Source organism: Podarcis vaucheri (assembly GCF_965113315.1).
Source record: "Podarcis vaucheri genome assembly, chromosome: 9".
In the NCBI taxonomy this organism is placed as follows: domain Eukaryota; kingdom Metazoa; phylum Chordata; class Lepidosauria; order Squamata; family Lacertidae; genus Podarcis; species Podarcis vaucheri.
The window spans coordinates 58,352,311-58,367,644 of NC_138767.1; the positions used below are offsets into that span (position 1 = coordinate 58,352,311).

Sequence of the window (15,334 nt, forward strand, 5' to 3'; positions counted from 1 at the left end):
AGACTTCGACTCTCAGCCAATCGGGCTGACGTTGGCGGCGGCTCCCGCCAATGAATGCCGAGCGGCGATGACGCGGTGGGAAGGGCGCTCGCGACGGCAAGGAACGGCTTCCTGTTCCCTCAGGAGGAGGAGGAGGAAGGTTGGCGGCCTGAGGAGAGTTTGTTGTGGCGGGTGGCGAGCGAGGCCAGGAGCGGGAAGAGCGGCGCCGGCGGAGCAGGGAAGGAAGGGCCCAGTCTCGCTCTGCCCTGCTCGGTGCGCGGAGCGGAGGATGAATTGGCTCTTCCCGCTCTCCAAAGCCGGCAGCGGTGGCGGGGCCGCCGCCTCCTCCTCATCGCCCTCGTCGGCCGGTGGAACCGCGCTGCCGCCGACTCTCACCAGCCTTCAGCAGCAGAAGCAGCGGCAGATCGAGTCCCTGCGGAGCGCCCACGCCGCGTGAGTGGCGCGCTGCCTAGGGGGGAGAGGGGGGGAGAGAAAGGGGGGGAGAAACAAGTTGGCCAGTTTATTCCCCAACCCCTTTCTCAGAACTGGAGTTACAAACTGGAGAGCCGGATGTTTATCCGGCTGACAATGTTTACAGGGAATGCCTGTTGGATAAGGATCTAGACCGCAACGCGGTTAGCAATTATTATTGCTCTGAATCTGGAGCTTATTCCAGCTTCTCCATACAGTTGAGAGACCAGGTGGTTTGTTGTTGTTGAAACACGAGCGAAGGAGCGTGACTTGAAGTGTTTAGTCCGAAGGTGGTTGGTGACTGACGGCTCCGTAAGTCCGTGAAGCGAAATCCGGAAAAGAGAGCCAAAGTTGTGAAAAGACAGGCAAAGGTGCGATAGTGGGTGCGGCGCGGATGGAGGGGAAGCTAATACTCGCCGCAGTCCTGAATATAAAAATAAATGGCTTAGTCATTACAGTGGTACCTTGGGTTAAGTACTTAATTCATTCTGGAGGTCCGTTCTTAACCTGAAACTGTTCTTAACCTGAAGCACCACTTTAGCTAATGGGGCCTCCTGCTGCTGCCGTGCCGCCGGAGCACAATTTCTGTTCTCATCCTGAAGCAAAGTTCTTAACCCGAGGTACTATTTCTGGGTTAGTGGAGTCTGTAACCTGAAGCGTATGTAACCTGAAGTGTATGTAACCCAAGGTACCACTGTATTGTACATGCAACCCAGAGAGAGAAGAGTACGTAGTGGCGTCTGTGGCAACCAAATTTGCTGGCAGACTGTGTTTGGGAATGAGGTCAAGAGAGGAGATCCTGGCCCACCAATCCTAATTAACTATTGTAAAAGGTAAAGGGACCACTGACAATTAGGTCCAGTCGTGACCGACTCTGGGGTTGCGGCGCTCATCTCGCTTTATTGGCCGAGGGAGCCAGCATATAGCTTCTGGGTCATGTGGCCAGCATGACGAAGCTGCTTCTGGTGAACCAGAGCGGCGCGTGGAAACGCCGTTTACCTTCCTGCCAGAGCGGTACCTATTTATCTACTTGCACTTTGACGTGCTTTCGAACTGCTAGGTTGGCAGGAGCAGGGACCGAGCAACGGGAGCTAACCTCATCGCAGGGAGCTAACCTCATCGCAGGGATTTGAACTGCCGACCTTCTGATTGGCAAGCGCTAGGCTCTGTGATTTAACCCACAGCACCACCCACGTCCCTTTAATTAACTATTGTACAGGGGTATAAAGTGCTCCAGATAGCTTTCTGGTACCAAAAGAAAAAAGCTGGAGGCACCAGACTGCCTTCAAAGCCCATTCCACATAAGAGCTCAAGTTTCTTTCAGTTTTGGTTGCAAGTCAGCATGACAGAAAGTAGCAGGAATTGGAACATGGGGCATATCCAGTGAAAGTTAAGCACTTTTAAAACCATTTTCCTGCATTGCCTGGGTTTGGACTACATGTTCCTTGGGTCCATTCCAGCTCTAAGGTTCTATGAATTACCCTAAGAGAGAGATTTTAGCTTAACTCTCCCATTAAAATCATTTGAACTTTAAAATGTTTAACTTGCCGGAATCATTAAAAGCTTGACGATTTTCAGTGTTCCGGTGACCCTTGGTAAATACCTACATTTCTTTTAACAGTATAGCTGAAATACAAAAAGATGTGGAGTATCGATTGCCATTTACCGTAAACAACCTGACAATAAATATTAACATGTAAGTACTGTGTGATCTGCTTATATGTCACTTTATATGTTTAAGCTGTGCTTCGCAATTTGGGGAAACAATCCTTTCCTCTACTAAAGATTGGTCAGATTTGCACACCTTGGGGCTGAGATGAGCAAAAACACAATTGGCCTGTTGTTTTATTTAGCAACCCAGGACCTGAATGCACTTTTTGGTCATAGTTCATTTTAATTCATTTGGTTGGTTTTGCAGAACTGTAGTAAAAGGTAAAGGGAGTCCAGTCGTGGCCGACTCTGGGGTTGCGGCACTCATCTCGCTTTATTGGCCGAGAGAGCCAGCGTACAGCTTCCGGGTCATGTGGCCAGCATGACTAAGCTGCTTCTGGCGAACCAGAGCAGCGCACGGAAACGCCATTTACCTTCCCGCCGGAGCGTGCGGTATCTATTTATCTACTTGCACTTTAACATGCTTTCGAACTGCTAGGTTGGCAGGAGCAGGGACCGAGCAATGGGAGCTCACCCCGTTGCGGGGATTTGAACCACCAACCTTCTGATTGGCAAGTCCTAGGCTCTGTGGTTTAACCCACAGCGCCATCCGCGTCCCTTTTCAGAACTATAGTAGTTAAGTGCAAAGTGAAGGTTTATACTCTGCTCCTCTTGCATGTGAGGATAAAAGTGTGTGCAAGCCAGAAGCTCACCACAGCTCATGCATATTCACCTTAGAGAACAAGACAGTTGGCCAAGTGTACATGTACTATTCATTCTCCTTGCACACAGGGGAGCGATGAGCTTGGGGCTGACTGAATGTATACAGTGACCTTTTTGATAGTTTGCTGATTTGTGGACAGAGGATGAAGACCTTTGACTAGCTTGCTTTGGCCTAAGGACTGTGGTTTTTTTGTATTTGTAAATAGTTGAAATTAACATTTGTTATAATTTAAGTATAATTTAAATGATAAACGTTGTTATTGTCTGTAGAGTAGTAATTGTAAGGAAGGAAATTGCCTTCATTTCCAATGCAAACCATATGCTTTGAAGAGTATTCAAATAGAGATTTATTATTATTATTTTTTAAAAAACCCAGATATCTTATTTACATGAAAGTGATGGTAATATATTTTGGTGTTCACAGATTGCTTCCGCCTCAGTTTCCTCAGGAAAAACCAGTCATCAGTGTTTTCCCTCCAATACGGCATCATTTAATGGACAAACAAGGAGTGTATGTGGCCTGCCCATTAATAAGCAATGTATGTGCAATTGTATCATTTTCCTTGAAAATTTAAGTGGTGGTCATATAATAAACTGTTCATGTCTTTTCCAGGATACATGGGTGGCAGCAATTATATTCTATTGCAAAAAAAAGTATTCAAAGAAATACACTTACTGAAATATTAAAGTATGTGCTCAAATAAAAAAAAGGAAAGATTTTTTTTACGATTAGTTTTTGAACTAGAAGCCATAGCATTTTAGGTGTTTTTCCAGTTTATTTCAGGTGTTGTTTTTTTATTTAAAAAACCACAAATCCTGTGTATGTATTCTGCAGAGCTCATGATCCCTTATTTCAAACCTCAATTTGTATTTAATCATGGAAACAATTCAGATTGAGGCCTCTGTATTGACAGCCCCTGGGGCGAGATAATGCCTAACAGTGGCACCTGTATTGACCTCCTGGTGTCTGTGTAAAATGACTTGCCTTGTATATCATGCTTTAATTCTGAAAATTAAATACAGCTTTTTAATCTCTTAACAGTTCACAATGCACTCAGACCTTGGAAAAATAGTTCAAAGTGTACTTGATGAATTTTGGAAGAATCCTCCAGTTTTGGCTCCCAGCTCAACATCATTTCCATAGTAAGTGTAAACAGAGAAAATAAGGATGATAATTGCAAACAAGCTGGATACATAATTTAGCAAATGTCTGGCAAAATGGGGACCTGCCAAAGCTAGATGGCTTTCAGGCAAAATTTATACGATCTCTGCTGCAGGTACCCAACTGCGTCCCCAACTCCGTACTTCTGTTAGAATCTGGTGAATGTCCAATTTCAACTAAAGTGTGGTGGGCTGCCCTAAAACATTGGCTCAGGATTTCAGTGTTTAATCTAGGGAAGGGTTTATACCAACACCTGACCAATGAGGAATTTGTCAGCAAATGGCAGAAAACCATGGCTAAAAAAGCCACCTCTATTGGCCTGTCCCCCCCCCCCAACTGTATTACCTGGGTTATGAAGGCGCCCAAAAGATTTTAAAGCAAAGATTATGGGATAATGCACACAGTGACTTGCGATCTCGATCACACGCAGTCTGTAGTCCGCTGGCAGTAGGAGTTCAATATGGGTATGTCTTTAAGTCAACATCTTCCATTAAAAACCTGACAGTACCAAACTACCGAAGGCTTTTCACCAAAGCCAGACTAAATGTCTTTCCCTCTGCAGTGTTGGATGGCAGGTTGAGAGGAGTTCCCTACTAGGACAGACTTTGCTCGTGTGCTCAAGACATCTATTCCATAAAACATATTTTGTTGCATTGTGCAAAATATGAGCAGGCCAGGGCTGAACTGATACTACCCTTGCTGGTACCTTTCCCGGGAAAATCAGAGGCTCACTATGTCAGGTTCCTACTGGAAGACCGGACAAATGCTAGAACATTAGCAGTGGCAAAGTTTTTATCGGTGGTTGCAAGAACAAATGAGCCCATATTCTAAACAAAATGCTTGTTTAACCTGGAGGTAGGCTGTATGAATTGTGTATTGATTTGTAATGATTTGTTGGGTCTCTGGACCGTAATAAAGATTGAGTGATAATTTAGTAGCGTTCTTAAAGCTTCCCTTACACTTGAGTTGATAAGCTATGGGCCCAATTTGGATATCACGGCCAAACAGTTGTATCTCCTCTATCCACTGTGCACATTTTGTTACTGTTCCTCCCTCACCGGTTCATAATAAGTATAATTTGCTGTAATAGCCAAACTGGACAAACTGCCAGAAACATGTTTTGCCTCCAGGCTAGAATTGGAAACCACAGTTTGAGTACTTTGGGTGTCACAGCAAACTATAACTATTTTTATTTAAGATAAAACGGTTAGTTCTGGATCTGTCTCAACTTAGAAATGTACATAGGAATCCGTGAAATTAGTTGTGAAGGATACAGATCAATTATAGCATGAGTAGCTATCCTGTGACACAGGTGCAACACATGGCAACAAAGGACAGGAGTTCATGAGAGTAGGATGGCCCATTGCCGTAGCTACTGTATAGAGCATGGCTTATCTGTGACCTCCCAGATGCTGTTTGGCCTTTGCTCCCATAAGCTCAGGTTAGTATGGCCATTGTTCAGTGATGGTGGAAGTTATACTCCAACAACATCTGGAGGACCATAGGTTAGCCACTCTGGTAAAGAGCCAGGCCTACCCCATCTACCACCTCCAGAACTTTCTGACTCGGCAGAGTCGAAGTTCAAATAACTCTGATAGAGTGCACTAGAGTGATGCTGTCTCATACTTGCCTTGTGTCTTGTGCCAAGAAGATCGACTAACTTTGAATTAATGTTTCATAACAACAACAAAAATCTCTGTAAAGGATTTCATTAATGTTTTACATTAAATAGCTGTCACCACTTTCACATACCCAGAGGGGCTTCAAGGTTGTGTTTCTCTAACAGCAACCCTCCTCTCTCGGTGCTGCATTGCAAATCTGTTATGAAATGAGGGGGCTTTGAAAGGTAATCTGTAATATGGCTGGGGGGGGGCTTGTCTGCTTTTCCACAGTAGGGCGGGGAGCTAAAAAAAAATGCCACCGGGTAGGCACAAAGCAGTTGGGCATGCCTAAAGTCATTGATTCAATCTAAGTCTCGATGTGCCAACAGCTAACTGCTTGGGTCAAAATGTATTGACAGCTGGGCCACTTGATTTTCTAGAAGGTGTTACACTGGCATTGTTGGTAGACACCTTGGTACAGATGAACGGGTTATTAGAGTGAATCATTGTGAGGTATTTGACAAGATACTTTCCTTATACTTCGGCAATCCTTTCCTTTGAGTTAGTAGTGAAAACATTCCAGAAACTGTTGCTGATGGTAAATTGTTTCCCTCCTTTTCCCCTAGCCTTTACAACAAACCAGCTGGAATTCCTCCCTATGCTCAGAACTTTCCGTTTCTTTCTCCATACCTACCACAAGAAACAAATAGGTCTATAACATCTGTGCCACTTGCAGAATCACTTTCTTCTGGCTACACTGCAGACAGACCTGCGGCTCCTTCCTTTGGCATGATATCAGATCTGCCATTACCTGTTCCAACAGCAGAAACCATATCACAGGTGTGTATGTCTGGTGATAGCTATAATTCAAACTTTTTATGCACCTCATAATCCCAACCACAGATCATATAAAAGGATTTGGGATGTTTGGGCAGAAATATAACTTTAAGTGCTTTATGATGTTGATAGATTGCTTGATCTAGTCATTGAAAAAAATCAGGGACAGAAAAGGCTGCCATATGTCCAGATTGACTCCATGCATAAAATAGCCCCCAACTCCAATTGTATTGCCCACGTAAACCAGACCACAATATAGTGCTCCACCTATATGGCATAATTAGAAACTATATAAGAGCAAGAGAAGCATTATGTTCTCATGCTAGAGGTTTCTCAAACTGTTACTCCATATAACTCAAACAAGGGTATTTCACACCTCTCAAGTGTGAGCCCCAGAGTCACCAGCCAGTTAAGATTATATCGGAAAATTGTATCCTATGTTAGTATACACTGAGAAGGCCCACTAAAATTAATGAACATAACATTAAGGGGCATAAGTAACATTAATTTTAGTGGCTGTGCTCTGAGTAGAGCTTAGTCGGATACAACCCAGTATCTCATTCCTCACTCCAGTGTTGCTGTCTTAAGACAGTTTACATGTGCACCATGTCCATGTACAATCCAAAGAACTATGGGTGGGAGTCATGTAATGAGCCAGAATTGCTGTTTCATAGTCGATTGGGGGTCAGGACATAACAGCCAGAGAGAGGATTGCTCTGTTGGAAGAACACAATGGAATTCTTACCAATGATCTGAAAAACAATATTTTTATCAATTGAGGATATGCTCAGTCTGATTATCCTTCAACCTACATATTGGAAAACGAATGTTTTTAAAAATATAAAACACATCTTCCTACATCTTATCTCTATACTTGTGTGTGGTATAAGTTCATAGAGTGCTGCTGAGTACAAAATCTGTGTCATAGAGGCTTAGATAGACTTTTGTTGTTGCTTCAGAGTTTATGTCCAATGGATTATTCTACACTGGTGAATTAGACAGTCATCTTTTCATATTATAGTCATACAGCAAATAATTTTCTGTTGCTTCACAAATCTGTTAGTCATGATCTATTTTCGGGTGAAATACCATTCATCGTCTTACCTTCTTGATAAACTTTTCAGGGGAGCCCTAATGGATTCAGTTACAAAATGCCTGATGTACCTGATGCATTTCCAGAACTATTGGAACTTAGGTAAAAATATTTGTATCATTAAAAATGTATTATTTTTCATGTGCAAACCAGCTCCACTCATAGCTAGATCTGCACCTAAAAAACTGCCTTTGGAGAAACTGAAAGCAGTTCTTTCATGTTCTTAGAAAACTTGAAATTCTTAGAAAACCTCAAGTGAAGTACTTCCAATTGTGAAACACTGGCACGTGAAAATGATCCATCAGTGGCTATAATCAGATTAGTTGTACAGTGATTCCCCCAGAACACAGGATATTGCAACAAATGGATTGAAGACGTTTCTGCAGGCTGAAAAGAATAGGAGCGCTCTGTCGTCCATCTCAGTGGAGCCAAAATGCTTCTTAATAGCACAAGCAGTTAGCTCAAGGTCATGTTCTTTCAGAAGTGTTCCTATTCTGGAGGAAAACAAAATATTCCAGTCATCTTCATCTGGGTGTTTCAGCTGAAAAAATTGCAGCATCAGGTTCATAAGATGAAATTGCATGCAACGTATCTTCAGTAAGGTGAGGAATGAGAGGTTTAGGATTTAGAACCTAAGAGGTACTTGAGGCTTAGATTCTACTTTGTGGATAAAAATGTTTAGGTGATCTTAAATGTAGGTGTGTTTCTTTTGAAATGCAGCATATCGCAGCTGACAGACATGAATGAGCAAGAAGATGTCCTGCTGGAACAATTTGTTAATCTGCCCCAGTTGAAGCAAGTCATTAACGACAAGGATGATTTAGTGAAAAGTATTGAAGAGCTAGCAAGTAAGACTTCAGAATACCTGTAATTTATAGAGTAACGTGAGAGTAAACGGTAACCTTCTAAAATTGAACAGTGGGTTTACTTTGCAGAAAAAAACCTCTTATTGGAACCAAGTTTGGAGACGAAAAGACAAGCGGTGTTGGATAAAGTAAGTGAAGGGGGAGGGAAATTATTTCTGGAGCTTGGAAAGAAAATATTTGAGTTTGATTGTCAAGACATTCTTTTATTGTAGTATGAACAGCTTACTCAGCTGAAGGCTACATTTGAAAAGAAGATGCAACGGCAGCATGAACTGGGTGAGGTAAGCTCTGTCCCTCTTGCGTATCAAAAGGGAGTGCTTTTTCCCAGTGTGTAGTTAACGTACAGATTTCACTATCACAAGATGTAGTGATAGCTTCTAGCTTAGGTCTGTTCCAGGCCTCTTTCACATTTATATCTGAAGGTGGAGCTCAAAGAAACATTAAGTGGGTATTGCCCCATTTTATCTTCACAGGAACCCTATAAAGTAGGTTAAAGATTGGAAGGTTGTGCCAGATCCCATGATCTGCCATGCACCACAATGAGGTGGGAGAGTCATGAGATAGTAGGCTGTACTATTTCAGTTTAGGTAAATGTTCCCCTAAGGCTGCAATCCAGACCTCCAATCTGCCAGATAGGGCAGGGGAACCAGACCAGACACATTGCATGGGACAGAGGTGTCCCTATTCCCTGTCCAGCAGAAAATCTCAAAATGGTGTGCCTGGGCTGACTCAGAATCCACTAGAGCCTCTGCTGCCTAGACTGCCGTAATGTGGAGCTGGGTTTTGCCTGTCCGGCCTTGTACCCTGGCCTGCAAAAGCAGCAGAGCTATAAATGCAGCGGTGGCTATGTCGCATCCGTCTTGCCCATCTGCTATCTAGCCTGGGTTAGGATTGGTCTGTAAGACCACCAATTAAGGGGAATAAACTTATAGCAGAGACTGCTATAATTTAGGTAGGAGTTGTGGTCCAGCAACATCTTGAGAACCACAGGTCTACAGTGTTCAAAACTCCGATTGTTCTAGGCACTTTTTGCGACTGGGAATTTCATTAGTGTGAGCTGTTTCCGAACTCTGGGCGCAGTACTGCGCCTAAGATTTCAGATTAAAACAGTAGAGTAGAAGAAAAGGAGGACCTTTTTTTACCTCCCCGCTTCCAGCTGCTCTCTGAAGACGGGAGAAGAGACCCTCTTAAAAATATTAGGGGGGTGGGCAGGGGAAGGACTAGACCATGTGAAAAATGAACATCATATTTTAGCTGCAGTTCATTAATTTTCAGTTTGTATTCTTGTTATAAAAAAGCACGCCTAGACATTCCATTGTTGGCTTAAGGTGCCATTTAGCTCTTAGTGTTCATATCTGTTTCTAACAATGGTCTCCTACCTCTGACCAGCTTACATCTCTTTCTGGGAATCATAATGACTGCATGTAGTTTTTGAACTGTATAAACAAACAAGCTAATAGTTTAGTTTTCCCTTAATATTTCTAAATTAGAACTAAGTATAGCCATACTTATTAGATTTATATGTCTTCAGGCCCTTCACAAAACCTTTTCCCCCCTAGAGTGGCTTTGCAGTATTAAAGCAGAATACAGTCTGAACAATCAATTTACCAACAATACATCACCACTTATTTCATTTTGCAATCGTAATCTTTTTGTCACCCAGCATTTTCCAATTTTGCTTAGAGTTGTAGTGCAAGTGCTCTGCAGGCAAGACTGAAAGTAGCAGCTCACGAAGCTGAGGAAGAGTCTGACACTATTGCAGAAGACTTTCTGGAAGGGAAAACGGAAATAGATGACTTTCTAAGTAGCTTCATGGAGAAGAGAACAGTATGTGAAATTCCCTTACATTTTAAAACGAATTATGTTTTGCATAACTTAAATCTTAAAAAATAGAATGAAAATGTCCAGCAGAGAAGCTGTTATGGGATAGAAAATGATTCTCTTCAGCAGTTTTGAAAAATAGGCTTTTTGTTCTTTTTTGAATTGTATAGTAGAACTGTGTCCTCGAGCCTTCCTGCATTTCACCACAAGCTCTTGTCCAAGTATCTCACCAATTTGTGGCATAATCTTTGCGACATCCTCAGTACTTTTAATGCTCAGTGTGGTGTACTATGCAAGGCTGTGCTTAGATTTGCTAAATATCCTCAAATAAATTGTTTTAAATTTTGGAATGCAAAAAAAGATAGCTAATTTCTAAAGCCCGCTTTCTAAAGCAATCACTACACGAAGATACAATACTCAGAAGTAAGCCTCCATGACTCCAGAGAGACTTAATGGACTTACTCCCAGGTAAATGGGTTTAGGATGGCAGCCTAAATTACATATAATTCACACCATGAAACAGCAATTGAAAATATATATATCATGTTCCATTAGCACAAAAATTACTGCCTGTGCTGTTAGTGCAACAGGACTTCCTCTCCCTCTCTTCTCCTGCTCCCCAAATCTGTTCTGGTATTCCCCCAATACTCCAGAGGAAATGGGGAGGCATGCATGGGAGAGAGAAGAAGTAGAGGAAGTTCGCACAGGCACAAATTCTTGGGCTAATGGGGTATGATTCCACCAAAATTAAGCATCTTTAGTTTGTTGATTCGTGGAAAAGAACTAAATTATCCCACTGAAGTCAATGAGATTTAAAAGTTCTGTAGAAATTGCTTACATTGGCCAATAATGGCAAAGATTACTGGGTGGTTAGAGGCTTCTATGGTTGAAGAATGCACAGCTTTTATTTTTTCCATATCAATCAGGGAAACTGTAAGTCATGTGCAGCTAATAAAAGTAGTGCCCCAAAATATGTCCCATACTTGAAGCCAAAAGCCAGCTAGTGGAATGTGGTTTGTTTTCCTGTTGATTTTCACAGTAAAATGATCAAATGCAATGTGACTGGTTAGCAAATTATGCTCCAAGATAAAAAAATGTGAGTTGATTCATGTCATGTGGCTATAGATGAATGCTCACTTGTGTTTCTCTTTTAGGTTTGCCACTGTAGAAGAGCCAAAGAAGAAAAGCTTCAACAGGCAATAGCAATGCGCATTCAATTTCATGCTCCGTTATAGGTATGTTCACACAATATTCAGACTTGAGTTGCCTTTTCTTTTTAAATGTTACTTATACTTTTCAGATTCATACATTCCGCTAATGTTACAATCATTGACATTTCAAAACTTGACTTCCTTCCCCCCTCTTTCTGCGGTTCCTTAAATTTATTTTTACTATCCTATGCATATCCTAATTAAGTTAATTTGCTCATTTATTCATCTAAATATATACTCTTATGAAACTGCAGGTTATTACAATAATCCTGCCAATGTTTTTATCTCTTTACAATTTATCTGTAAATATCCAATAAACCGTTTCCATTGTTTTGTAAAAAGTTTGTTATCTTGATTTCTTGGTTCTTCCAGTAAGTTTGGCCATTTCTGCATATTCCATAGGTTTTTGTATCCCTTCTTCCTTTGCTGGGACTTCTTTCCATTTTGGGGCAAGTAACATTCTTGCCAATGTAGTCGCATACATGAATATGTTTCTATGCAGTTTAGGTAGCTCTGTCCCAGTAATTCCCAAGAGAAGCTCACTTTTCTGCCATCCTCACTTTTCTGGGTCTTAAGCTTGTCTTGAATTAAGCTAATGAAATGTTTAAATTCCAGGAATTCCCAGTATAGCTGAATGGAGTTTTGCATTCCATGGCTATTTGATTCCAGCTTTTCTTTTTTCTTTTCTTATGACATAATGCAGGGAGGTGATAGGAAGCTTTCTACCCTGGATTAATTAGAAGCCTGCCTTTGCGAAGCTATGTTTGTGTACAATGAGAAATCTGACTGACTGTAGTTATGTTTGTGTTCACAGGTTTTCCAGCTAAATAGAATTTCTGAGGCGAGTGAATGAATCCAGCAAAGCACATTTTCATATAGCTGTTATTTTGCAAATAAGCATTTCATCACCGATGTTGTGTTTATAGAAGAGACTGTATGCAGAACTGGGATGATGATGATTATTATTTTGGTACAAATTAGGAAGTCTTTCTATTCTTATTTCATCCGAGAAATCCTCCTATTGCAGTGTTTGCACTAAATATTTCTTGTCATTATTATTGATAATCCTTATCATATTTAAGTTCCTACTTCTCTCTCCACCTACTTTATAGATTAAATATTTAAACATGTAATTTTGACTAGATTTTTAAATTTTATACAACATAATTCATAACTTTTGTATTAAACATTTCCTGTTTTGGGGTGGGGCAGGGGATGTAGAAATGTTGGTTACTTAAAAGTAAGTTGCAAAGTTTGTGAGGCAAAACTCGTATGTTAAGTCCTCTTTAAAAAAAGAATTCTGTTTCTTGAAATCCAGTTTTCAACCATTTTTATGTTGACAGCAACACACTACATTGCTATTGAAATTAAGTGGTGGTGGCAGGTAAAAGGCTAGGAGACTTGAAAATGGCCTTGCACTCTACTGAGGAGATGTACACAGTTAGCTGCTTGCGGGATCAGGTCTTCATTCTAGAGGAAGAGTAGTTTCCCAGCTTCTAGCACCACATAAGAAGGGCAAGAGTATGGGTAGATCTTTCAGCTGCTCTGTTTTTGCCCTTGGATGTGTGGAAATAGCTGAAGGGATTTTATCCTACATATATAATACAAACACATACCAAGGTTTGAAGGGAAGGTTGGGTAGACCAGAGCTGTGGCCAACCTGAGTGAGGAATCAATTCAAGCAGGAAGTAGAATCATCTGAAAGAATAGAGCCCAAGATTTCTTTGGAGCAAAAATTCAAGATCTAGTGATTCACCAAAATCATAGAATTTTGTTGTCATATATAAACATGTTAGATTATTTGTTTACCTCATGGTGCTGTAGCTCTTCCAAGGAACTCAAACTACTTCACCGACCTTACATTCTTTAACTCTATTTTCCCCCTACACAATTATAAAAAGAATGGTAATTTAACAGATAATTCCAAGTGTATATATCTCTTGTTCTCCCGCCTCGCCCGGTGTCACTCAACTTTGTTAAAAGAAGTTAAACCTCCTTTTATTGGGTGGCTGCAAGGGCTTTTTCAGAAAGTTTCTGGTACTGATATTTGCATCTATAAACCAGCACTTCAGATCTCACAAGTGAGAAACAGCTGTAGAGTTCAGCGTTACAATACCTTAACGGGCTCTTCTTGGCATCATTGAGTCTTGAACTGAAAATAAAACAAGCTTGGTGGAAAAACATACTATTGCTACATTTGTCATTTAGACGACATTACCAACTTGCTTGCTTGCCCTCTGAAGCTTGGTTCCTCTTCCTTAAAACATGCCCTTTGGGACATAAGATTTTAGGGGCATTTTGAAAGAAACCAGCTTTTGAGTAATATTGAACTAAGCTTTAGAGTATCCACCCCCATCATTCAGCCTGGACACAGAGGTCCAGCTCCGAGGGCTTTCTGGTGGTTCCCTCCCTGCAAGAAGTGAGGTTACAGGGAATCAGGCAGAGGACCTTCTTGGTAGTGGCACCCGCCGTGTGGAATGCCTCCCATCAGATGTCAAGGAGATAAACAACTACCTGACTCTTAGAAGACATCTGAAGGCAGCCCTGTTTAGGGAAGTTTTTAATGTTTGATGTTTTATCGTGTTTTTAATATTCTGTTGGGAACTGCCCAGAGTGGCTGGGGAAACCCAACCAGATGGGTGGGGTATAAATAATAAATTATTATTATTGAAATTAACAGATTAAGTTTTATTACCTTTTATTTAGGGTGGTATATACATATACCATTGGGGCTATTGAGAAACGATGGGTGTATCAGCATGCTGAAGGGAGCACTGAGGGTTGCAGGGAGAGCAGGAAGACAGAAAGCAACTTTATCTGCAAAGTAGGTCAATGAGGACTGAGTAGCCATGAAATGCTGTTTATGGTGGAAGTGAAATTGAGAGGAAAGCACTGTGTGGAAGGAATGGCTCTCTGAAAACCGGAATAGGAGCATTTTTGTTAGGAGGAAAGGTATGCTGTAACATCCTGTGTGTCCCATCAGTTGTACACTTCTTTTAATCTGAAATTTATCTTGGAATATATCAGTCGTTTTTGGTTTCTTCCTGGTCAATGGTGGACGTGCAAATTAAAATCAGTCTCGAATATTATTGAGCAGAACCATGCCATGCCATACCTAAGCTTTGGTTCTCCTTTAAACTTAAACAGCATGTGAAGATGGAGCTTGAATTGGCACTTAAACAGCTTTACAGCTAAGAGTAGATAGTTTGGACATAAAGCATGCAGGTAAGACAAAATTTGCAAGCTGGCTATTAATAGTCCAAAAGTTCTTGGCAGTTTGTCCAGGGTGCAGAAACAGATTATAGACCCACCTCAAATTTCACATTTCTCAGGGTGCATTAGGGTTTTAAAATTATATCTCTGCACCCCAACAGTGAGTCATTTGAGCACACGACAGTGGAATAGTCAACCCCTTTGATCCACCCATTAGGGGGAGTTTAGTTCAAAAAGGTTTGAAGTCCACTGAACTAGTGCGGAGGAGTGGGGCTAGATTCCCCCTTACTTAAGCAGCTGGCGGCAGTGTCTTGAAAGAGTTGAGCAGTGCACGCCTCTGGATTGCGGATTCAAAGAAATTGATGAGAGCACAAACATTTATTCTAAAAGAATATCTTGAATTTTCCAAAATTATAATAATCCTAAATATAAGAGTATAATAATTGTGCGTCCTTATGTATTTATTATTTAAATAACCTTCATTCAGGTAGTATAGTGCAGCATTAAGACGATACAGAAACAAAACAAGCCATAAGGTCTTAAATCAAGAGTTCAGGGATCCCAAGCAAAACCATCAGGAGTTGAGCGGCAAAACTGGACATTAAAATATGCTGCACAAATTTTACTAAGTGTTTTTCATATTTCAAACTCCTATATTTCTAGAAATACAGACAAGATGATATAGTATACAGTGTTACACTTGTTTT

At 41.2% G+C, this 15,334-nt stretch overlaps 1 protein-coding gene across 1 annotated transcript; it reads left to right on the plus strand.

Annotated features, from left to right (window-relative positions):
• The first annotated feature begins 52 nt into the window (after positions 1–52).
• On the plus strand, positions 53–13,597 carry VPS37A (VPS37A subunit of ESCRT-I). The gene is made up of 12 exons (XM_082238241.1): positions 53–432; positions 2,072–2,146; positions 3,248–3,362; positions 3,866–3,966; positions 6,213–6,426; positions 7,548–7,618; positions 8,237–8,364; positions 8,452–8,510; positions 8,595–8,663; positions 10,066–10,209; positions 11,358–11,438; positions 12,229–13,597. Exons 1-11 carry the CDS (start codon positions 68–70, stop codon positions 11,436–11,438), a joined length of 1,422 nt encoding a protein of 473 aa, XP_082094367.1. The 5' UTR covers positions 53–67; the 3' UTR covers positions 12,229–13,597.
• Positions 13,598–15,334: the final 1,737 nt, after the last annotated feature.

What these genes read in the sequence shown, in the direction of transcription:
- VPS37A (XM_082238241.1), top strand. Translation starts at nt 68, where the DNA reads ATGACGCGGTGGGAAGGGCGCTCGCGACGGCAAGGAACGGCTTCCTGT. An exon ending in GACAAGCGGTGTTGGATAAA is followed by an intron (nt 8,511 to 8,594) that starts GTAAGTGAAGGG and finishes CTTTTATTGTAG; the next exon opens with TATGAACAGCTTACTCAGCT. An exon ending in GGCAGCATGAACTGGGTGAG is followed by an intron (nt 8,664 to 10,065) that starts GTAAGCTCTGTC and finishes AATTTTGCTTAG; the next exon opens with AGTTGTAGTGCAAGTGCTCT.